Source organism: Salvelinus fontinalis, unplaced genomic scaffold (assembly GCF_029448725.1).
Source record: "Salvelinus fontinalis isolate EN_2023a unplaced genomic scaffold, ASM2944872v1 scaffold_1624, whole genome shotgun sequence".
Classification (NCBI taxonomy): Eukaryota; Metazoa; Chordata; class Actinopteri; order Salmoniformes; family Salmonidae; genus Salvelinus; species Salvelinus fontinalis.
In genome coordinates this window covers 9,460-33,104 of record NW_026601833.1, presented here as the reverse complement: position 1 = coordinate 33,104, position 23,645 = coordinate 9,460, and the positions used below count along the sequence as shown (strand labels likewise).

The 23,645-nt window shown below is 37.0% G+C and overlaps 2 protein-coding genes and 2 pseudogenes across 4 annotated transcripts; all 4 read right to left on the bottom strand.

Annotated features, from left to right (window-relative positions):
- Positions 1-94: 94 nt before the first annotated feature.
- On the bottom strand, positions 95-1,885 carry LOC129849674 (putative nuclease HARBI1). Its single transcript, XM_055916488.1, has 3 exons — positions 1,789-1,885; positions 1,581-1,692; positions 95-1,486 (listed from the first exon to the last, which is right to left on the bottom strand). Exons 2-3 carry the CDS (start codon positions 1,690-1,692, stop codon positions 1,152-1,154), a joined length of 447 nt encoding a protein of 148 aa, XP_055772463.1. The 5' UTR covers positions 1,789-1,885; the 3' UTR covers positions 95-1,151.
- Positions 1,886-1,994: 109 nt separating this feature from the next.
- On the bottom strand, positions 1,995-4,449 carry LOC129849673 (uncharacterized). Of its 3 annotated transcripts, none has more exons than XM_055916486.1 (5): positions 3,698-4,449; positions 3,434-3,610; positions 3,282-3,343; positions 3,113-3,199; positions 1,995-3,025 (listed from the first exon to the last, which is right to left on the bottom strand). In XM_055916486.1, the coding sequence occupies exons 1-5, from the start codon at positions 3,882-3,884 to the stop codon at positions 2,933-2,935; spliced, it is 606 nt and encodes a 201-aa protein (XP_055772461.1). In that variant the 5' UTR covers positions 3,885-4,449; the 3' UTR covers positions 1,995-2,932. The 3 variants fall into 3 exon arrangements, 2 of the variants coding, with proteins under 2 accessions (XP_055772461.1, XP_055772462.1); XR_008758680.1 differs by having other exon boundaries at positions 1,997-2,662; positions 2,742-3,199; XM_055916487.1 differs by having other exon boundaries at positions 1,997-2,662; positions 2,742-3,025; positions 3,434-4,449.
- A 359-nt stretch (positions 4,450-4,808) lies between these two features.
- Positions 4,809-4,958, bottom strand: LOC129849676 (U1 spliceosomal RNA; annotated as a pseudogene).
- Positions 4,959-18,565: 13,607 nt separating this feature from the next.
- LOC129849675 (U1 spliceosomal RNA) lies at positions 18,566-18,715 on the bottom strand (annotated as a pseudogene).
- Between the last annotated feature and the right edge of the window lie 4,930 nt (positions 18,716-23,645).

The following is a 23,645-nucleotide window of genomic DNA, read 5'->3' as shown; positions in this document are numbered from 1 at the left end:
TACTAGCCACAATAAATACACAAAAGCTCTGGGGCCTGTTGCACAAAACTAGGATAAGGGATTAAGCCAGGATATCTTGGTGATCCTGGCTCAATTGATCCGTAATCCGGTTGCACTAAAGATGGATAGGGGGCAGGAGGATATGTTATGGTATAAATTACCATGGAGATTTATTCTGTGGAGCTAGCCTGCTCCAGACCAGGCTAAATTCCAGGATCTATTTAATCTCATCCCTAATGTCAGTCAGCAGTCACCACAAATGGAAACCAATAGTTATTTCACTGCTCACTATACATTGTTATCACATATAACTAGACCCACTGTCATTATTTAAACGTTTGTGATCATTAATTTCAATGATTTTGGATAAAAAATAATTTTTAGATGATGTTGCTATCATTAGATAATTTAGTTTCCCATAGACTATAAGGCTATATATAAAATGATAGAATATTAGGGCCACAGAGGGGAAAAAAACACAAGTAATAATATTGTAACCAGTTGTTTTAAAGGAGGACAGTTGTTAAAATGACAGATGTGGGGCATTTCGTGAAATTGTACTTCAGTATGGTTTCATAAACAAAGACATGCTGATGTGCCAGAATATTAAGTATCACATTGTCATAAGTATCAAAACAATATGTAGCTTTTCTGCAGAAAGAACCAGCCTCATAAATTTATGACTTTATCCTTTTTCTTCAGTGTGGCCCTAGTACTCTGTCATATAAACAAATACACATTCCATATGAATATAAAAACACAATGTGTAACATTATGTTCCTTTATTGAATAAGGACAAAACAAAGCAGGTAAACCATCAGCTCCTTTCGAAACTGAAGTCACAGTGACTCTACAAGATGGAAAGCACAGAATCCAAGCATATTATACAAAATGATACATACACATTCAAAGGTCTGTATATAACAAACCCTGCATGTCTGCACACTAAAATAAATGCAGGACAAATCCATACACATCAACTGAACAGACAAATGAATGGATGCAGTAGCCTCCCTGCAGCCTTGTATTACACACAGTATACCGCACAAACATCATAAGAGGCCAAATTCGTAAAAAAACGAACCCAAAAAAAAAAAACAAATTCCTCTGCCACCGCAGGACATATTTAACCAAAATTGAAAGCACACATACTAACTAAAATAATTCAACACATATTGGTCCCTCAGCAGCCGACCACTGTCGTCATCAGGGAAGATTGCCGGATTGTCCCAGTCCATGGCTGGTGGCACTCTGGGGGCCCTCTCCTTCCTCAGGCAGGCCACATTGTGGAGGACAGCACAAGCCACAGTAATATCACATGCCCTAACAGGGCTGACCCTTAATTTGTGAAGGCAGTAAAAGCGTGCCTTCAGGAGGCCAAAGGTCATTTCAACTCTGGCCCTGGTCCTGGCATGGGCATGGTTGTAGGCCTGCTGTGCTTCCTGGGGGTCTGTGAAAGGTGTCAGGAGAAAAGGCTGGCAGCCACCTGTCAACACAAAATCTCATCATTACTACCTCATAAACACAGTGATATTCTTGACACAGCCATGATGGTTATAAATAGGGGTTGTGTGGCTTACCTTGCGATAGGCACTGATAGATTTCAGAGGCCCGAAAGATTCTGGAGTCATGGACTGAGCCAGGCCATTTTGCCACAACATTGCTGATCACACAGTCAGCATTGCAGACCATCTGAAATCATAAGATGAGGAATATTACACCAATCAATGCACATCACTGGCAATGCAGAGTGTTCGTCAATGGACAATATCAAAAAGTTATGTTCACCTGTACATTAATGCTGTGAAAGGATTTCCTATTCACAAAATCGGCCTCATGGGCACCTGAGGGGGCTTTTATCCTTATGTGTGTGCAGTCCACTGCACCAATGACATTGGGGAAACCTGTCACACAAAGTAATGAGTATCCTACTATGTGTTAACAGTTGTCCTGTAATTTGTAGATCCTCTTACCTGCAATCCTATAGAACTCCTCTTTGATGTCACAGAGTCTTCTGTGGCCAGGGAAGGAGATGAAGACATCTGCTAATGCTTTGATAGCCAGACACACACTCCTTATTGTGCGGCAAATTGTGGCCTTGTTCAGCTGTTCTGCATCCCCCACTGAGTACAGGAAGGCTCCACTAGCAAAAAAGCGCAAGGCCACACAAACCATTTGCTCCACACTCAGTGCATGGCTCCGTGCAGTGCGGTGCTTAATCCTGGGACCCAGTAGTCTGCATTGATACCTGATGCCATCTGCAGAAAACCTGTATCTTTCATATAGATGGTCATCAGGGAAGGCCAGTGGGTCCAACCGGTCCCTGAAGACCCTTTCTCGCCTGAAGGCTCTCCTCAGCACAAGTGCTTCTTCATCCACCACATCTCGCACGAATGGGCATGCCATTGTCAGAGCAGAAAGGAACACACAATTTTGGGCCTTCATATAGGCTAGTGGCCACACCTGGTGCTGGGGGGGTGGGCAAAAGAGGGCGATGCCTTATAACGATGACTTGGTTGTACTGATTGCTGGGAAAATAAAAAAAAACTTAGAAAGATGCCACCGTCCTGTGTGCTCACAATAAGAGCTCATATGTCATGGCTCACTTGACTTTACGAGAATATACCTAATTTTTATTTTGAGCTGTGTCATCTTCTTGGAGCTGGGGGAGGAAAGAAAAATAATGATTAATACATTTGTGTTACAGTTAGCATACAGTGTACATTGAAGGCATATCTCACCTCCCTCTCAAGTTTTTTTATTTCAAGGTCCAGTTTCCTAATTGTCCTCTTTTTTATTTCGGACTCCAGTGCAAGATTTTCCATCTTTTTCTTCTTGTACTGAATGTCTATGTCTGCCAGTTCTATTTGGCGCCGGAGGTGGTTGCCATACAACTTTCTGATAGCTTGTGAGCTCTGTGAACACAATACAATTAGCGCAGCTGGAATTTGGCAGGATGTGGTGTCCTTTTAGTAATACGCACTATGTTGCCAGGCTGGTTTTCCCACTGTATAGCATCTGGGTCCTGTAAAAGAAATTCGATTTTTTGATTTTGATGAGGACTCCTCACCATTGTAGAGTAAATAGTACTTTCACAGTCTTAACATGATACCTCATGCCTTCTGGAATCCAGAGAGATGGTCTCCTCCTCATCATCGTCTCCATCATGTGCTGTTGCTGCTGCACTGGGGCCTTCACCCTATCACATTTAATCGGATTCATATTGAAGCTAGTAGACAAGACATGCCAGGCCTACAGTATGCCTTTGATGGAGTACTCACTGGATCAGCATCATCTGGTGCTTGTGCTGGTGGCTCTAACAGGAACACAGTGCTGCCAGACACTGCAAGGCAATAGGTAAACCAAAGTCAGACAGTCCAAATTGATTCAATATGAATGTGGTTGTATCCCATGTAGAGATGGAAGGACATACCTTGAATGAAGCGGGTGTCATCTTGGGAGGAACCTATGCTCGTCTCTTTCCCCCCAGGGATCCCCTCTAAGACGGGCCTGTCTTTATTTAGCTCCAAGGCCATGTCCTCTGCTGGGGTAAGGTCAGCCTTTGGTGACCCACCACCCGTGCCTTGTCTGTGGGTATTCTTTTTCACTGCTAAAACAGTACAGACAATGTGTGAGCAGGCACCTTCTGGGTACAATATATGCTTGTGCTTTGTTAAATATTAGTCAGGGACCATACCATTCTGCAGAATGTTCTTGTATTTGATTTTGACCTGCTGCCATGTCCGTTTTGGCCCGTTCATGTTTAATCTACACACACACACACACACACACACACACACACACACATTTAATGGAGTCACACTGCAAAAAATTACTTGGTATTTTTGTCTTGTTTTCAGTAAAAATATCAAAAAATGTATCATAGCTTTATACAGTGTGATGGAGTTACTTTACACAATTTCACTCATATCTGCAGTGCATTTCAATTAAAAATTTAACCGTTTCATAATTACAGTACAACTGCATTTTTGGAGATGTGAATTAAATATTTGAATTGTAATTGTGATGTTTCAGCGGAGCGGTGACTGTGTAATTGTGCACTACTTACGCATTCAGGCGGTCTGCAATACTTTGCCACGCTTTTTCTCTTTGCTTTATCACTGTGGCGGTGTTGCCTTTCTTCTTAATTATATCTTTTACCTCCTCGTATGCCTCCATGAGGATTTGTGCTTCCGACGGGGAAAAGTACGCGGCTCTAGTTGCCATGGTAAATCAGTTAATCTGTGATCTGTGGCGGGGTCTATTTGAGTGAGCCGTGAGCGCGCACCTATCCAGGATTGGTTTCACCTGGCTTAATGAATCCGTGTCTGCTCATCCTGGCTTGGTCTTTGTGCAACCAATTAAGCCTGGACGCACATGTTTTGGCTTCATTGAGCTCAGCTGAGTCATTTATCCCGGATGTCTTAATTCTACTTTTGTGCAACAGGCCCCTGGATGTTGAAAACCTATTGCATTGTTCTGTGCTAAGGAGGAATGCATGTATGGACAATTTCATATTGGAAGCGCATGACACATCATGACCGGGGGGGGGGGGGGGTTAGAGTGGCTTCCCAACAATCTCCTGATTGAAGTACCAGCGTGGCATAAATACAATGCTGCATTTCGCAACATAATGTTTCGACAAAATGCCAACAATATTTTACAAACAAATGTTTCCACCTTTCGATTGGTCCACAAAGTCTCCTTCACAACTGACTTCAAAGATCTCCATAAGCACAGTCAGTTGACTCAAGTCATCTTTAAGCCTGCCGCCATGCAACGGTTTATCATTAACAAAGACATCAGGGTAAAGCGCAAACGAGCACTACCATAAATTTTGCAATCGAGATTCACACATTTGGAAAATTCGCAAGGGGTCAGCACAGCCAGAGTGCAATGGCTGAGCCCCACACCGGCTGAACCACCTTCTTGATTACAGTATCTCTTTTGCTTAGTGGAGGAAAAGTCTCTCCAGTGCCAACATTTTCCGCTAACGGTAACCACTTTGTGTTCTGATAATATCATATCACATCGACCTGCGTTAAATGCCGTTTAGGAATGCACTTGCACACAGAGTAGTGAAAAAGTAGTTTATTTTGTTTACTAGATTATATCAGTGAACCACTAGATTCCCATCATGCAACACTGTCGAAAAAATCACCAATTACTTTTTAATATCTTAACCTATCTGATATCACAAATGTTTGCGATATGACGAAATACAATCACATTCAGACACACACACACACACACACAGACAAATGCATGAAACCAATTGATTTATTATCGATAACATCTCAGATTCCCTTGTGCTTTTGATTTACTCCATAAAAGAAGGGTTGTAATTCCAACATGGAAAACACAGGGCCATCAGACACCAGTCCAGTTCCACTCCTCACCAGCATTATTTCCTTTGATCATTTGAACAGGGCGAGGGAGCACAGAGCACACACAAGCTGCATTCAGTAACAATATTCTTATTTGTCTTATAAATAAAAGGCAGTTGCTCCCTGACAACACAAGGAACTTTGATCGTATTAAAAGGGCAGGGGAGACTAGCCCATAGAGGCTGCATTTAGTCAATTCAGCAACAAATGCTTACTACGAGGCAGTGTTGCTGATGAAATAATGCAACACCCCCTAGTGGACAAAAGGCTTACAGCACCTGGTATTCCCAGGCGGTCTCCCATCCAAGTACTAACCAGGCCCGACCCTGCTTAGCTTCCGAGATCAGACGAGATCGGGCGTATTTTTTTTTTTTTTTTTTTTTTTTTTTTTATTTTTATATGAACAATTCATCCTTTTACAAAATCAAAAAATCTAAAATAAATAAAATAAAACCTATTAAAAACACAATCATCCACTAAATCCACTTAATAATGAAATACAAGTTTCCCATTTGACAGAATTTCAATAAAAGTACTCCCCCACACAAACAATTTTTCAAAATTTCCTCCACCGTATCTATATACTATCTCTATATCTCTCTCTAATATGCTCCTAAAAAAACCTTCCACACTCACAATTTTCCCTTCATAATGACCTAAATTCCTTCTTAATCTTATCGCATATCTAGCATGACTTATTACAAAATTCATCAAATTAATATTTAAAACTTTACTTTTCCCACTTAAACCAAAAAGAAACAACCTCCTCCACTCCACCCCAGTAAAAATCTCTTCTCCCCAATGTTTTACTAAAAGCCCTTTTAAAAACTCGTGAAAATCTTTCAACCTACTACATTCAATAAAAAAGTGCATCAAATTTTCCACCCCCGTACCACAAATATCACATTCTCTTTTAATATCCCTATTTATTTGATGCAAAACCACATTTGTAAAAATCCTATTATGTTTCAATTTAAAATCATTGTCTTCACATTCTATAAAATTATATTTTACATTTACATTCTTCCATATTGATTTTACATCCATGTTTGGAAACACCCTAGACCACACTTTCTCCGCAGCAGGACTTTTTATCTCTTTTAAAATACATTTTCTATAAACCATTCTAACTTTTAGACCTGATAAAACATGTTTCTCCCCATTACTTTCATAATATAAAACTGGTAAAGCCCTAGATCTTTTAACCACCTCTTTGTTTATTAAAATCACCCACTCCCCTGGAATACATCCTAATATTTTCTTATACATATTCTCCACAGTAGTTTTACTTATTTCTTCATCTACTTCAACCACATTGTCATATATAGCCTGAAATGGAAGAAACCCAGGAATTACCTCATATGCTATGTCACCTATCTGCCTCATCCCAGCCCTCATAAAATATTTACAAAACAACATCATATTATTGCACTTTATCTTTGGATTTAAAAATATCGGCTGATTTAAAATATTTTCTAAACTGGTACATTCATAATAAATATTTGGTAAAAACCGCCCCCAAGCCTCAAACACTTCTCTGTAAAACAAAGGTATATTACCTAACATTTCCTTCTTCATACTCATCAATAAACCATTGTCCCCCATCCTCCCAACCTCCTGCAAATACTCTTTAAAAAACCTTTTCCACCCATAATCCAATTCACCAAATAAATATTTCCGTACCATTTTTACTCTAATTGCTGTTTTCCTTACACTTAAATCTACCAACTTCAAACCCCCCTCCTCATAACCTGCAATCAAAGTTTTAAAAGCTATTCTCACCCCCTTCCCTTCCCATAAAAAATCAACTACAATTTTATTCATTTCAGATAAAACCCATTCTGGCATATCCAAAACATTCATTACATAAATAAATATTGACATCAACAATGAATTTATGACAATTACTTTCCCTTTTAATTTCAAAGACCTCCCCCTCCACATATTTACCACCTTTCTAACTTTATTTATTACACCACTCCATGTCAAATCCCTAGCTTCCATTTCTTTCACCCCTAAAAACACTCCTAATACCTTAAAATAATCTTTAACCACTTTAAAAGGAAAATTCCCCTCATTAATCTTCCCAATATACATTACTACTGACTTCTCCATGTTAACCTTTGCACCCGATGCTTGTCCATATACTTTAAAACACTCCATCACCCTTTTTACACTACCCTCATCTCTAACTGTTATAGTGGTATCATCTGCGTATTGATGTATCAAACTAAAACCTCCTTGCGGAGTCTCTACACAATTTATAAAATTATCTCTTTTAAGAAATGCTGCTAAAGGTTCTACCGATAAAACGAATAATAAAGCTGATAAAGGACAGCCCTGTCTCACAGATCTCTCAAGAATAAAAGAATCGGTTAAAACCCCATTACATTTCACCCTACTTTTTGCCTTCTTATATAATAATTTTATCCATCCTATTATTCTATTACCAAAACCATATTTATCCATTACCCTAAACATAAAATCATGTTCCACCCTATCAAAAGCTTTATTTAAATCTATGCTTAAAACAATGCCCCCCATCTTATCATGATTCATTTTATTTATCACATCTCTAATTGTATTAATTGTATCCGCAATATCTCTACCAGGCACACTATAATTCTGTGTAGGTGCTATAATATCATTTAAAACTTGCTTCATTCTATTTGCCAGTACCTTAGCTAAAATCTTATAATCCGAATTTAATAAACTAATTGGCCTATAATTCTCCAGTTTTAATTTACTCCCCTTATTTTTATATAAAATCGTTATCAGCCCTGTCACCATAGATTCAGAAATACTATCATTATCCTCCATATATTGATAAACTTCCAATAAAATAGGTGCTAAAAAACTGGCATATATTTTATAAAACTCTGCAATTATTCCATCTACTCCAGGACTCTTATTTACTTGTAAACCCTTAATCGCATCTATAACTTCATTCAATGTTATCTTCCCATCACACATTTGTTTATCCTCTTCCTTAATTTGCACATCCACACTATCCAATATCTCCTTTACACACCCCTCATCCACCTCCCCTTTCTTAAATAAATCCTTATAAAAATTCTGCACTGTTTCTAAAACCTCTACATAATCATTGACAACTTCACCCTTTATATTTTCGATCTCTCTAATATATGTTCTCCTCTGTTTATTCTTCTCTAAACCAAGAAAAAATGAAGTACATTTCTCCCCCTCCAAAACATACTTTGCCTTACTTCTTATAATTGCACCCTTACACTTATCTATTTCATATTTAGTCAATTGTGCTTTTAATTCCAAAAACTTTCCTATATTATAATTAGGTTCACTGTCACACTTCCTCATTTCTTTATCCAATTTAGCCCTCAACTCATTTTCTTCTCTTTTCATCCTACCTCTCTTTTTCCTTGCATATCCTATACTAAAAACTTTTATTTTTTCCTTAACCTTATCCCACCATGAACACTTATCATTCTCTTTCTGCTTATCCTCCATTTCACATGCTATCAAAGATTTAAGTTGTTTCCCATATTCCTCATCTCCCAAATCCCCTGCATTCATACACCATATTCCACCCCCTGTTCTTTCCTTATCTAATCCCACTGAAAATGTTAAACCTGCATGATCACTAAAAGTTGTAAAAACATACTTAATATCTTTCATAAAATTTCTTAAACCTTCTTTTACTAAAACCAGATCTATCCTCGTTTGTTTTAAATCCCCTAAAACCACCTGCCTTCTAGAAAATTCTCTTTTTTCTGGATTTTCCTCTCTCCATATATCAATTATTCCTTTTTCTAACATCATCTTCTTTAAAACCCCCCTAGATACATCATTTCTAAAAATAGCTCCTCTTGTCATATCTTTTTTTTTTTTTTTTTTTTTTTTTTTTTTTTTTTTTTGGGGGGGTGGATCAGCTTAGTATTGCGGAAAGAATGTTGCTTCCAATGTAATTGTCTGCATCATTTCCATTCCCCCATATTTTTTTGGGTAAATATATATATCCATATACGTATGCATACATATACACATATATACATACACATACCTATATAGACATACATACTTTTTTAAAGAATATGCCTTTATTATTATTCCCCGCGACCCTACCACCAATCCCCCAATTGGAGTAAACTTATAAACACTTCTGCTTTTACCTTCAATTTCTACATCTTATACCTATCTTACAGACACAGTCCACTTTACAATAGTTCTCTCTTATTTGTTCTTAGTCCTTCCTCTATTTCTGTTGTCCATCCAATTTTATTTCCACTTGTAACTGTGCTATTTCACAAAAGCTCCGCACCTATACACATTTCACAGATCCCGTATGCCCTATATTGTTTATCTTGTTATTAGTCCCACCCTTCAGCTCCACCCAACCCCTCCCATCTATCTTCCAACATCATCCATTTCGGATTTCTATTTGCCATACATTTCTCAACTGTGCTGTGATGCTTCACAAAAGACCTGAACCTTCCTATTCTCATAGCTTCTACAGATTGTAAATTAAAAATAAACATCTTTGCCAAAATAATTATTATATTATTGATTGATTGACTATGGCTTTTCAAATCCCCCAGTATTGCTATCTGTAGCGTTAGTTTTAGGCAAATGTTGCAATTCTTCAGCCATTCCTGGACCTGTGACCAAAAACGAGCTACATATGGACAATACCAAAATAAATGATCTAATGACTCTGCCTCCTCACAACAGAATCTGCAGAGCTGGGAAGATTGTATACCCCATATATATAACATTCTATTAGTTGCAAGAATTTTGTACAGTAATTTATATTGAAAAATTCGAAGTTTTGAATCCGGCGTTGTTTTGCGTATCAATTCATAAACCATGTGCCATGGAATGGGTACATCGAAAATCTCTTCCCAACTATTTTGCAATTTGTATGGCACAGCTGTTAGTTTTTTGGTCCTTAAATGAAATTGGTATATGTTTTTATTTATCACACTTTTCTTTAACCATTTTTGTTCTTTAATACAGGGCCGACATACAAGTTCCTTACTTTTTTCCCCTTCTACTTGCCTCTTCCATTTTTGTGGTAATGCTGCAATTAATTGGTTGTAATTTTGGGTAGAGCAGACTTTTCCATATGTCTGTGTTAGCTGCATGTGTGACATAACTCCACCAGTCCTATTTATGATATCATTCACAAAAATTATACCTTTTTTAAACATTTCTTCGATAAATACAGTTTTTTTATCAATTATTATATTTGAATTTAACCACAATATTTGTTGTACTATTTGTTCCGTCCTTTCAGGTGGATTAAACTGAAATTGCAACCAACTTTCTAAGGCTTGTTTAAAGAATAAGGATATTTTGGAGATCATTTCCTTTTCAAACAACCGAAAATGAGCAGGTGTAATCTGAATAAAGGGAAAAAGGCCCTTCTTGAACATAGGATGAGACATTCGTACCAGTTTACTAGAGAACCAGTTTGGATTTAAGTATAACTTTTGTATGACCGATGCCTTTAGTGAGAGGTCTAATGCTTTAATATTTAATAATTTCTGCCCTCCGAATTCATATTCGTTATATAAATAGGCCCTTTTAATTTTATCTGGCTTGCCGTTCCAAATAAAATTGAATATTTTTTGTTCATATAATTTAAAAAACAGGTCACTAGGTGTAGGCAAAACCATAAGCAAATAGGTAAACTGTGATATGACTAAAGAGTTAATTAGGGTGATTTTTCCACAAATAGACAGGTATTTTCCTTTCCATGGTAGCAAGATCTTATCTATTTTTGCTAACTTTCTATAAAAATTTATTGGAGTGAGATCATTTCTTTCTTTTGGGATTTTTATACCGAGTATGTCCACATCTCCGTCAGACCATTTAATTGGTAAACTACATGGCAATATAAAATGTGTATTTTTTAGTGATCCAATACGTAATATGGTACATTTATCATAATTTGGTTTTAATCCAGAGAGGATAGCAAAGGTATCTAGATCCTCTATGAGGCCCTGGAGAGACTCTAGTTGTGGTTTTAAAAGAAAACATGAATCATCAGCGTACAATGACACCTTAGTTTTTAAGCCATGGATTTCTAATCCTTTAATATTAATGTTTGATCTAATTTTAACAGCTAACATTTCGATGGCAATAATAAATAGATATGCCGATAGTGGACAACCTTGTTTTACTCCTCTAGATAGTTTAAAACTTTCTGAGATGTAGCCATTATTTACTATTTTACACCTAGGGTTACTATACATAATTTTAACCCAGTTTATAAGAGATTCCCCAAAATTGAAATATTCTAGGCATTTATATATAAACTCCAGTCGTACTTTATCAAAAGCCTTTTCAAAATCAGCTATGAAAACCAGGCCTGGTGTCCCCGATATCTCATAGTGTTCTATTGTTTCCAGTACTTGCCTTATATTATCTCCAATGTATCGTCCATGTAAAAAACCTGTCTGATTAGGATGAATAATATCTGACAAAACTTTTTTTATTCTATGCGCCAAGCATTTTGCTAGGATTTTTGCATCACAACACTGAAGTGTAAGAGGTCTCCAATTTTTTAATTGGACTGGATCTTTATATATACCACTTGGGTCCTGTTTCAGTAATAACGATATCAGACCTTCTTGTTGTGTGTCTGATAATCTACCATTTATATAGGAGTGGTTAAAACAAGTTAATAAAGGTCCTTTGAGTATATCAAAAAACGTTTTGTATACTTCCACTGGTATGCCATCCAGCCCTGGAGTTTTCCCATCTTTAAAGGCCCCAATTGCAACAAGCAGTTCCTCCTCTGTAATTTGGCCTTCACATGAGTCTTTCTGTTCAGATGTTAATTTTACATTATTAATAGGAAAAAAATCCATACAATTAGTTTCAGTTAGTGGAGATGGAGGAGCCTGAAACGAAAACATATTCTTAAAGTACTTTACTTCCTCTTTCAAAATATCATTTGGTGAATCATGCGTGACTCCATCATTTGTCACAAGTTTTAATACATTTTTTTTGGTAGCATTTCTATATTGAAGATTGAAAAAGAATTTGGTGCATTTTTCCCCATATTCCATCCAGTTCGCTTTATTTTTATAATATATTACACTGGATCTTTCTTGAATAAGTTCCTCCATTTCTTTTTGTTTTTCCTCTAAATTATTCTGTGCCTCTATGGTACCGTTTTTATTGCTATCTAACTGTACTGTTAGTCCTTCAATTTCCTTTGTTAATATGGACTCTTTTGATCTAAATTGCTTTTGTTTTATAGATGAGTACTGAATTGCATGGCCTCTAAAGGCACACTTAAAAGTGTCCCATACAATAAGGGGATCTGCTGTACCTATGTTATGTCTGAAAAAGTCAGTTATAAAATCTTCTGTCCTAGTTCTAAACAATTTATCATCTAGTAGACTTTGATTAAATTTCCAATATCCTCGCCCACGTGGAAATTCTGTAAGAGAAATATATATGCCAATTATGTGATGATCCGACCGCATTCTATCCCCTATCAACACTTTTTTAACTTTTGGTGCCAGAGAGAATGGAATAAGAAAGTAGTCAAGACGACTAGCTTGATTCAGCCTCCGCCATGTATATCTCACTAAATCAGGGTATTTAAGTCTCCATATATCCACTAATTCCAATATATCCATGACATTCATGATTTCCTTAAGTGCCTGAGGGTGATAATTTGTAGTGTGATTTCCTTTCCGGTCTATAGAGCTATTTAAGACCGTATTAAAATCTCCCATTATAATAATAGAGTCTAGTGTTGCTTGTAGAGTTGATAAGTTCTTATATATATTTTCAAAGAAGCTTGGATCATCATTATTCGGACCGTATAGGTTAACAAGCCATATTTGTTTATTGTCCAATAACATATTTAAAATAATCCATCTACCTTGAGGATCTGTTTGGACAATTTGCACATTTGGATCAAAATTATTGTTAATTAAGATCATCACCCCTTTTGAATTTCTTTGCCCATGGGAGAAATATATTTTGCCCACCCAGTTCTTTTTCCACAAAACTTCATCTAAAACTGTTGAATGGGTTTCCTGTAAACAATAAATATTATAATCCTTCTCTTTTAGCCAGGTAAATACTGATCGTCTTTTCTTATTATCTGCTAAGCCATTACAATTGTAACTGGCTATACTTATTTCACCACTTACCATGAGACACACCTTTCATTCTTTTAATCAGAATATATTTTTGTAAACGTACTATTAAAACGTAACATAATGATTGAGTGTCTATATAGTTGTACCATGATATTTGCATTTCTACTAAGTAAACCTCCAATTGGTCCCTACTATTCCACCCGCTAAAAGGCCTCATCTCGAGATGGCTTGTCATCCCAATGCCCGGCAGACCACCCTCGACCCCCTGTATCCCATAGCCCTGAACCGACTGGGATCCATTCTTTGAAAAGAGCATACAGTTCCATTTACCGAATTGAAGTAAATCAATTGCCATATGCATTTCCATTGCCGTCACCTCGATTTGTATTATATATAGCTGTGGAAAAAAGAAGGATACGGCCACCAGTCACGGCCACCAGTCACAATACGGCCACCAGTCATGACCATGTCCCCATGCATCTCCATGCAGTCCGACCTTGATTCTGTGCCACCAGGGCCACAATAATATACCCCCTCTCTGAATGTCCGAGTGTGACCCCCTCCCCATGGGTTACTGCAGCTAGTGTTGCCAGCACTGCCACTGCCTGGGTGGGGGTACCCCACCGGAATCCCCACCGGCTAGGTACAAGGTCGTCAAGGTTCTCATTAGCAGCTTTGAGAAATTCCTTGTATATTTTCCTCTCCCTTTAGGGGGCTTTGGCTTTGCAGGACCAACCCTGCCAAGCAGGCTCAGAATCTTGAGGGGGCAGTGCTGCTCTTGGTCTCTGACCTCATTTTAGCTGCATATAGACCGCTTACAGCGAGCACATAAAACAGTTAGGGACTTCTCCTTAATATCTGGGTCATTCAGGTGGGTGTCTAGGGTATAGGGCCATAGACAGTACCATTAAAATAGGATAATAATTAGATATAATTTATTAAGATAAAAAAAATGTAGTTTTCCATGATAGGACAATAAATAAATAAGACGTATAATTCATTATAAAAGTATATCCATCATCTGAACAACATTGAAAGCCCTCTCATACCCGGCTCACAGCAATACATTGGCTCTGGGATATGCAACCATTTCATTACTCACTCACTCAACTTTCCAAACATAACAAATAAGATAAAAAATAAAATAAACACAAACCATACCATCCACACATACTGTGCCTTCTGTTTACTTAGTTTTTATCTTCACTATGTTGAATTAGTGCTTGTGTGTTCAATTAGTTATATGTGAAGATTTATAAAAAAGCTATATTTTTTGTTGTATTGTTACAATCAGTAACCGGGCTTGAATTGTGTTTATTTTCCACGTCTATGAGAATTTTGTAAATTTTAAAATAACCATGGAGTAGTCTTTGTGTCTCTGAACAACTGGTTATCAATATATAGTTTATCAACGACGAGAGCTACTCGTTTCGCTTTTAATCTGTTTTCTTTGAAAATTGGATACAGAACTTTGCGCCGTTCTGCAATTTCTTTCGGAAACTGATCATTCATGCCAATTTTGGTCCCAGCAAGTCTTTTACCTAGGCTTTTAACCATTATTTTATCTTTAAATGAAGCAAATTTTGCAACGATTGGGCGTTCGTACCTCTGCCCTCTCTGTCCGAAGCGGTGAACACGTTCAAGTTGGATTTTGTCGACAACTTCGCATGGAATCTGAAGCGCTGTACGGAGGAACTCTCTAACTATAGATTCAGGAACTTCTCCTTCTTTTTCTTGGATACCTGTAAGTACCAAATTCTCTCTCATGGATCTAGTTTGAATCTCCAGTAAGGCTTCCTTCAGAACGATGTTCTCTTTTTTAATTCCATTCATTTCGGTTTGAATCTTATTGACTGTCCCTTTTAGCGCGTGTGTTTCCTTCTCCAATGTCGCAGCTTTTTCATCACTCATCTCTAGGCTTGCCTTTAACTCTTTTATATCCTTACTAAGTAATTCAAGTAAACCCAGTTTGTCATTTATTGATTTTAACAGATCAGTTTCGACCTTTACCATTCCCGGTGGTGAGAATATTAAATCGTCAGTATCTGTCGAAGAATCTCGCTTGCGTTTTGTAAACGGTTCCCCTGTCTTATTCTCCGTCATGTTTGGTTGTTGTCTGTGTTCGTAATATTTGTCGATAAATGTCTCTAGTTTTAGGATTTGTTTTGTGTTATTATCCAGATTGAAGGTTTATCACTCACCAGATTATGTAGTGCTAATATTTTAGTCTATTTAGCAGATATTTCGAATATTATGTTTTATCTTGAGGTGCTCTACATAACTTCGTTCAGTCCGCCATTACCTTTACTTTACCTTTACGTCCGCCGTCTAAGGAACTAACCTCTTGTCATATCTAGTCTATCCATTTTAACATTAAAATCTCCAACAACAATACAGTTCCCCTCACACCATTTCCCTATTTCTAAAAATAAATTTTTGCGCTCTATTTCAGTATTAGGCGCATAAATATTTATAATTCTAAAAACCATACTCATATATTCAAAATCTACAATTAAAATCCTCCCATTATTATCATTATATATCTGTTTCACATTATCCACCACATCCTTCCTCAATAAAATAGCAACCCCACTTGAATTCCCTCTGCCATTATTTACATAAATAAAATCCCTCCATATTTTTTTTACTTCTAAAACACATACATTATCCCAGTGCGTCTCTTGAATACATAAAATATCGGAATTCTTCATTTTTACTATTCTATTAAATTTTTCCATTGTCCTCAAACCATTTGCATTTAATGACAATATATTAACCATTCTAATAAATAAAAATAAAAAATATATATATAATTTCATTATCCTCTACCTGTTATCCAGTTTCATTTCCTCTTCCACCCTTTCTCTCCCCCTCTTCCCGCCGCTTTCCTCTTCCTGTATCCTTCCCTTGTTCTTTCAATCTTTTCTCCATCATCTGTATCCGATATATCCTCCAAGTCCATGTTTTCCAGCCAACTCACCCCCTTGACATCCACATCCGTTGTGCTCCCCGTATTCATCTCCGTTTCTTGTATAATCGTTGTGCTCCCCGTGCTCATCGCCGTCTCTGGTATTGTCATCAACTCCATACCTCCCTCCATTTCTTCACCCCCCGAGCTACTTGTTAGTGCTGTGCTTTCCCCCAAACCCTGTGAGTCCCCCGTGCTTCCCCCCAATCCACTCCCCCCCTCCTCCTGAAAACTCCCTCTTCTTATTTCTGAGTCCATACTGCTCCCAATTTCATTTATCTTCTGGTCCTTCTTCCTTCTTCCTTCCTCCGTCTCTCCGCCTTCCACCACGTCCTCTCCTCCATCTTCTTCTCCTTCTTGCGTCAATACCACTGCTTCCTCGTATAATGCTTGACTCCCCTCTTCAGCCATAACCTCTCCACAGTTGCACTCCGCCAATCTCTTTCTGCATCTACCACAAAAATTCCTTTCCTTCTCTCCATCACATTCTCTCGCATAGTGTCCTTGATTGCCACACTTAAAGCACTTAAATTCCGGGCAGTCTTTAACTATGTGCCCTGGTTGAATACACATACGACACACTCTGACCTGTTTGTCATGAATGACTCTGAAATATTCTGCTCCCTCCAACGTCTCAATTCTTGTAGAATAAGGTAATGATGTCACTTTTCCTGTGAACTTGACCTTGCAGAAACGTGTCCCGTCAACCACCTCCGTTCCTGGCCAAACTCTCCTCCTTATCTCCGAGACAGCCTCCACTCCCCAGCTACTCAGCTTGCCCAGTATCACACCATCTTCTACATATACTGGGAGATTCATGAACGACACCACCACTTCCTTCACATTAATATCTCTCGCCAGTATCTTGGTGTCCTTTATCCGTATTCCATCCATTAGCCGTTCTTTTCCTTTTTCATTCCTCATCGTAACTTCATACTTCTTTTCTCCTTTCATTCGGCATCCCACCACCTCTCCACACACCTCCTTAATTGCTCGCAGTAGTTCCATTGTCGTCACTTTGTCTTCTCCTTCCAACTCAATTGCCACCGTGTATTCTTTTCCATATTTCATTCCTTCTTTACCTTCATTTTTCTTCTGTTGCGCATTTTCGTTGTCCTTGTCCATTCCGTTTATCGTTTCCATGTTGTCCGTCATAGCAATTCAAAAAAAAAAAATGAATCCGAAAAAAAAAAAACTCTCCCCCAAGCAGCAAAGGGGGGAAGGGGGGAAGGGGGGAAGACTAACCAAACTTAAAAGTATTCAAATGCAAGAACAAAAAAATTATATTGCAAAAACCAATTAATTAACAAAAATAGCTCTCGAGCAAACACTCTCCAGCAAAACACTTACTCACAGCTCAAACACTCGCACCTGTCGTCACTTCTCCAATCAGGAAATGCGTATTCAGGCTGGTATGGCCGTAAGCGAAGGTGCATCTCTTTGCACACCATATAAAGTCAAAGTGAGTCTGATAAACAGACGTTGCATTCTCACCAATTAGATAAGCAGCTTGAACTTTGGCTCACTCAAAAAGTGGAAGAAATTACATATACTGTAGCCATCACTTTTTAGCACAGATAGTTGGATGAAATACAAACAAACCTTGCAAACATTTCTAAGCGAGGGCACAAATTTCAGCCTTGTGGGAAAAAACGGACAAATACAATGACTTCTGACAAATACATCATCAGCAAAAGTTTCCCATGCAGCTATCCTACTAGCCACAATAAATACACAAAAGCTCTGGATGTTGAAAACCTATTGCATTGTTCTGTGCTAAGGAGGAATGCATGTATGGACAATTTCATATTGGAAGCGCATGACACATCATGACCGGGGGGGGGGGGGGGGGGGGGGGTTAGAGTGGCTTCCCAACTATCTCCTGATTGAAGTACCAGCGTGGCATAAATACAATGCTGCATTTCGCAACATAATGTTTCGACAAAATGCCAACAATATTTTACAAACAAATGTTTCCACCTTTCGATTGGTCCACAAAGTCTCCTTCACAACTGACTTCAAAGATCTCCATAAGCACAGTCAGTTGACTCAAGTCATCTTTAAGCCTGCCGCCATGCAACGGTTTATCATTAACAAAGACATCAGGGTAAAGCGCAAACGAGCACTACCATAAATTTTGCAATCGAGATTCACACATTTGGAAAATTCGCAAGGGGTCAGCACAGCCAGAGTGCAATGGCTGAGCCCCACACCGGCTGAACCACCTTCTTGATTACAGTATCTCTTTTGCTTAGTGGAGGAAAAGTCTCTCCAGTGCCAACATTTTCCGCTAACGGTAACCACTTTGTGTTCTGATAATATCATATCACATCGACCTGCGTTAAATGCCGTTTAGGAATGCACTTGCACACAGAGTAGTGAAAAAGTAGTTTATTTTGTTTACTAGATTATATCAGTGAACCACTAGATTCCCATCATGCAACACTGTCGAAAAAATCACCAATTACTTTTTAATATCTTAACCTATCTGATATCACAAATGTTTGCGATATGACGAAATACAATCACATTCAGACACACACACACACACACAGACAAATGCATGAAACCAATTGATTTATTATCGATAACATCTCAGATTCCCTTGTGCTTTTGATTTACTCCATAAAAGAAGGGTTGTAATTCCAACATGGAAAACACAGGGCCATCAGACACCAGTCCAGTTCCACTCCTCACCAGCATTATTTCCTTTGATCATTTGAACAGGGCGAGGGAGCACAGAGCACACACAAGCTGCATTCAGTAACAATATTCTTATTTGTCTTATAAATAAAAGGCAGTTGCTCCCTGACAACACAAGGAACTTTGATCGTATTAAAAGGGCAGGGGAGACTAGCCCATAGAGGCTGCATTTAGTCAATTCAGCAACAAATGCTTACTACGAGGCAGTGTTGCTGATGAAATAATGCAACACCCCCTAGTGGACAAAAGGCTTACAGCACCTGGTATTCCCAGGCGGTCTCCCATCCAAGTACTAACCAGGCCCGACCCTGCTTAGCTTCCGAGATCAGACGAGATCGGGCGTATTTTTTTTTTTTTATCTTTTATTATGAAAAACAATCATTATTTACAACATTCAGTCAATAATAAATAAGGATGAACAATTCACCCTTTTTTCAAAATCTGAAGAAAAAAAAAATTAAAAACAATTAAAATCACAATCCTTCACTAAAACCAATTAATAATTAAATACAAGTTTTCCATTTGACAGAATTTCAATAAAAGTACTCCCCCACACAAACAATTTTTCAAAATTTCCTCCACCGTATCTATATATTATCTCTATATCTTTCTCTAAAATCCTGCTAAAAAAACCTTCCACACTCACAATTTTCCCTTCATAATGACCTAAATTCCTTCTTAATCTTATCGCATATCTAGCATGACTCAGTATAAAATTCACCAAATTAAAATTTAAAACTTTACTTTTCCCACTTAAACCAAAAAGAAACAACCTCCTCCACTCCACCCCAGTAAAAATCTCTTCTCCCCAATGTTTTACTAAAAGCCCCTTTAAAAACTCGTGAAAATCTTTCAACCTACTACATTCAACAAAAAAGTGCATAAAATTTTCCACCCCCGTACCACAAATATCACATTCTCTTTTAACATCCCTATTTATTTGATGCAAAACCACATTTGTAAAAATCCTATTATGTTTCATTTTAAAATCATTGTCTTCACATTCTATAAAATTACATTTTACATTTACATTCTTCCATATTGATTTCACATCCATATTTGGAAACACCCTAGACCACACTTTTTCCGAAGCAGGAACTTTTATCTCTTTTAAAATACATTTTCGATAAACCATTTTAACTTTTAAACCTGATAAATCATGTTTCTCCCCATTACTTTCATAATATAAAACCGGTAAACCCCTAGATCTTTTGACCACCTCTTTATTTATTAAAATCACCCACTCCCCAGGAATACATCCTAATATTTTCTTATACATATTCTCCACAGTAGTTTTACTTATCTCTTCATCTACTTCAACCACATTATCATATATAGCCGGAAATGGAAGAAACCCAGGAATTACCTCATATGCTATGTCACCTATCTGCCTCATCCCAGCCCTCATAAAATATTTACAAAACAACATCATATTATTGTACTTTATCTTTGGATTTAAAAATATCGGCTGATTTAAAATATTTTCTAAAATGGTACATTCATAATAAACATTTGGTAAAAACTGCCCCCAAGCCTCAAACACTTCTCTATAAAACAAAGGTATATTACCTAACATTTCTTTCTTCATACTCATCAATAAACCATTGTCCCCCATCCTCCCAACCTCCTGCAAATACTCTTTAAAAAACCTTTTCCACCCATAATCCAATTCACCAAATAAATATTTCCGTACCATTTTTACTCTAATTGCTGTTTTCCTTACACTTAAATCTACCAACTTCAAACCCCCCTCCTCATAACCTGCAATCAAAGTTTTAAAAGCTATTTTCACCCCCTTCCCATCCCATAAAAAATCAACTACAATTTTATTCATTTCAGATAAAACCCATTCTGGCATATCTAAAACATTCATTACATAAATAAAAATTGACATCAACAATGAATTTATGACAATTACTTTCCCTTTTAATTTCAAAGACCTCCCCCTCCACATATTTACCACCATTCTAACTTTATTTATTACACCACTCCATGTCAAATCCCTAGCTTCCATTTCCTTCACCCCTAAAAACACTCCTAACACCTTAAAATAATCTTTAACCACTTTAAAAGGAAAATTCCCCTCATTAATCTTCCCAATATACATTACTATTGACTTCTCCATGTTAACCTTTGCACCCGATGCTTGTCCATATACTTTAAAACATTCCATCACCCTTTTTACACTACCCTCATCTCGAACTGTTATAGTGGTATCATCTGCGTATTGATGAATTAAACTAAAACCTCCTTGCGGAGTCTGTACACAATTTATAAGATTATCTTTTTTAAGAAATGCTGCTAAGGGTTCTACCGATAAAACAAACAATAATGCTGATAAAGGGCACCCCTGTCTCACAGATCTCTCAAGAATAAAAGAATCAGTTAAAACTCCATTACATTTCACCCTACTTTTTGCCTTCTTATATAATAATTTTATCCATCCTATTATTCTATTACCAAAACCATATTTACCCATTACCCTAAACATAAAATCATGTTCCACCCTATCAAAAGCTTTATTTAAATCTATGCTTAAAACAATTCCCCCCATCTTATCATGATTCATTTTATTTATCACATCTCTAATTGTATTAATTGTGTCAGCAATATCTCTCCCTGGCACACTATAATTCTGTGTAGGTGCTATAATATCATTTAAAACTTGCTTCATTCTATTTGCCAGTATTTTAGCTAAAATCTTATAATCCGAATTTAATAAACTAATTGGCCTATAATTCTCCAGTTTTAATTTGCTCCCCTTATTTTTATATAAAATCGTTATCAGCCCTGTCACCATAGATTCTGAAACACAATTATTCTCCTCCATATATTGATAAACTTCCAATAAAATAGGTGCTAACAAACTGGCATATATTTTATAAAACTCTGCAATTATTCCATCTACTCCAGGACTCTTATTTACTTGTAAACCCTTAATCGCATCTTTAATTTCAGTCAATGTTATCTTCCCATCACACATTTGTTTATCCTCTACATTAATTTGCACATCCACACTATCCAATATCTCCTTTACACACCCCTCATCCACCTCCCCTTTCTTAAATAAATCCTTATAAAAATTCTGCACTGTTTCTAAAACCTCTACATAATCATTGACAACTTCACCCTTTACATTTTCGATCTCTCTAATATATGTTCTCCTCTGTTTATTCTTCTCTAACCCAAGAAAAAATGAAGTACATTTCTCCCCCTCCAAAACATACTTTGCCTTACTTCTTATAATTGCACCCTTACACTTATCTATTTCATATTTACTCAATTGTGCTTTTAATTGCAAAAACTTTTCTATATTATAATTAGGTTCACTGTCACACTTCCTCATTTCTTCATCCAATTTAGCTCTCAACTCATTTTCTTCTCTTTTCATCCTACCTCTCTTTTTCCTTGCATATCTTATACTAAAAACTTTTATTTTTTCCTTAACCTTGTCCCACCACATACACTTATCATTCTCTTTCTGCTTATCCTCCATTTCACATACTATCAAAGATTTAAGTTGTTTCCCATATTCCTCATCTCCTAAATACCCTGCATTCATACACCATATTCCACCCCCTGTTCTCTCCTTATCTAATCCCACTGAAAATGTTAAACCTGCATGATCACTAAAAGTTGTAAAAACATACTTAATATCTTTCATAAAATTCCTTAAACCTTCTTTTACTAAAACCAGATCTATCCTTGTTTGTTTCAAATCCCCTAAAACCACCTGCCTTCTAGAAAATTCTCTTTTTTCTGGATTTTCCTCTCTCCATATATCAATCATTCCTTTTTCTAACATCATCTTCTTTAAAACCCCCCTAGATACATCACTTCTAAAAATAGCTCCTCTTGTCATGTCCAGTCTATCCATTTTAACATTAAAATCCCCAACTACAATACAGTTTCCCTCACACCATTTTCCTATTTCTAAAAATAAATCTTTGCGCTCTATTTCATTATTAGGCGCATAAATATTTATAATTCTAAAAACCCTACTCATATATTCAAAATCTAAAATTAAAATCCTCCCATTATTATCATTATATATATGTTTCACATTATCCACCACATCCTTCCTCAATAAAATAGCAACCCCACTAGAATTCCCCCTGCCATTGTTAACAAAAATAAAATCTCTCCATATTTTTTTTACTTCTAAAATACATACATTGTCCCAATGTGTTTCTTGAAGGCATAAAATATCCGAATTCTTCATTTTAACTATTCTTTGAAATTTTTCCATTGTTCTTAACCCATTCGCATTGATTGACATAATATTAACCATTCCAATAAATAATAAAAAGAAAAAATATTTTCTCTTTATCCTCTACCTTTTGTCATGTCTTCTTCCTTTTCCGTCCTTTTTCACCTCCAACGCCGCTTTCCTCTTCCTGTAGCCTCCCCTTGTTCTATCAATCTTTTCCATGTCTTCTGAATCTGAAATTGGCTCTAAATCCATCTCTTCCAACCAACTCGAAC

Bases quoted from the DNA above. Each gene is read 5' to 3' on its own strand.
- LOC129849674 (XM_055916488.1), bottom strand. From the start codon at position 1,692: ATGGTCTGCAATGCTGACTGTGTGATCAGCAATGTTGTGGCAAAATGG. The intron at 1,487-1,580 runs GTAAGCCACACA...TTGTGTTGACAG, and splicing joins CTATCAGTGCCTATCGCAAG to GTGGCTGCCAGCCTTTTCTC.
- LOC129849673 (XM_055916486.1), bottom strand. From the start codon at position 3,884: ATGATACATTTTTTGATATTTTTACTGAAAACAAGACAAAAATACCAA. The intron at 3,344-3,433 runs GTATGTCCTTCC...ATTGCCTTGCAG, and splicing joins TGACACCCGCTTCATTCAAG to TGTCTGGCAGCACTGTGTTC. The intron at 3,026-3,112 runs GTATCATGTTAA...TTTCTTTTACAG, and splicing joins TGGATTCCAGAAGGCATGAG to GACCCAGATGCTATACAGTG.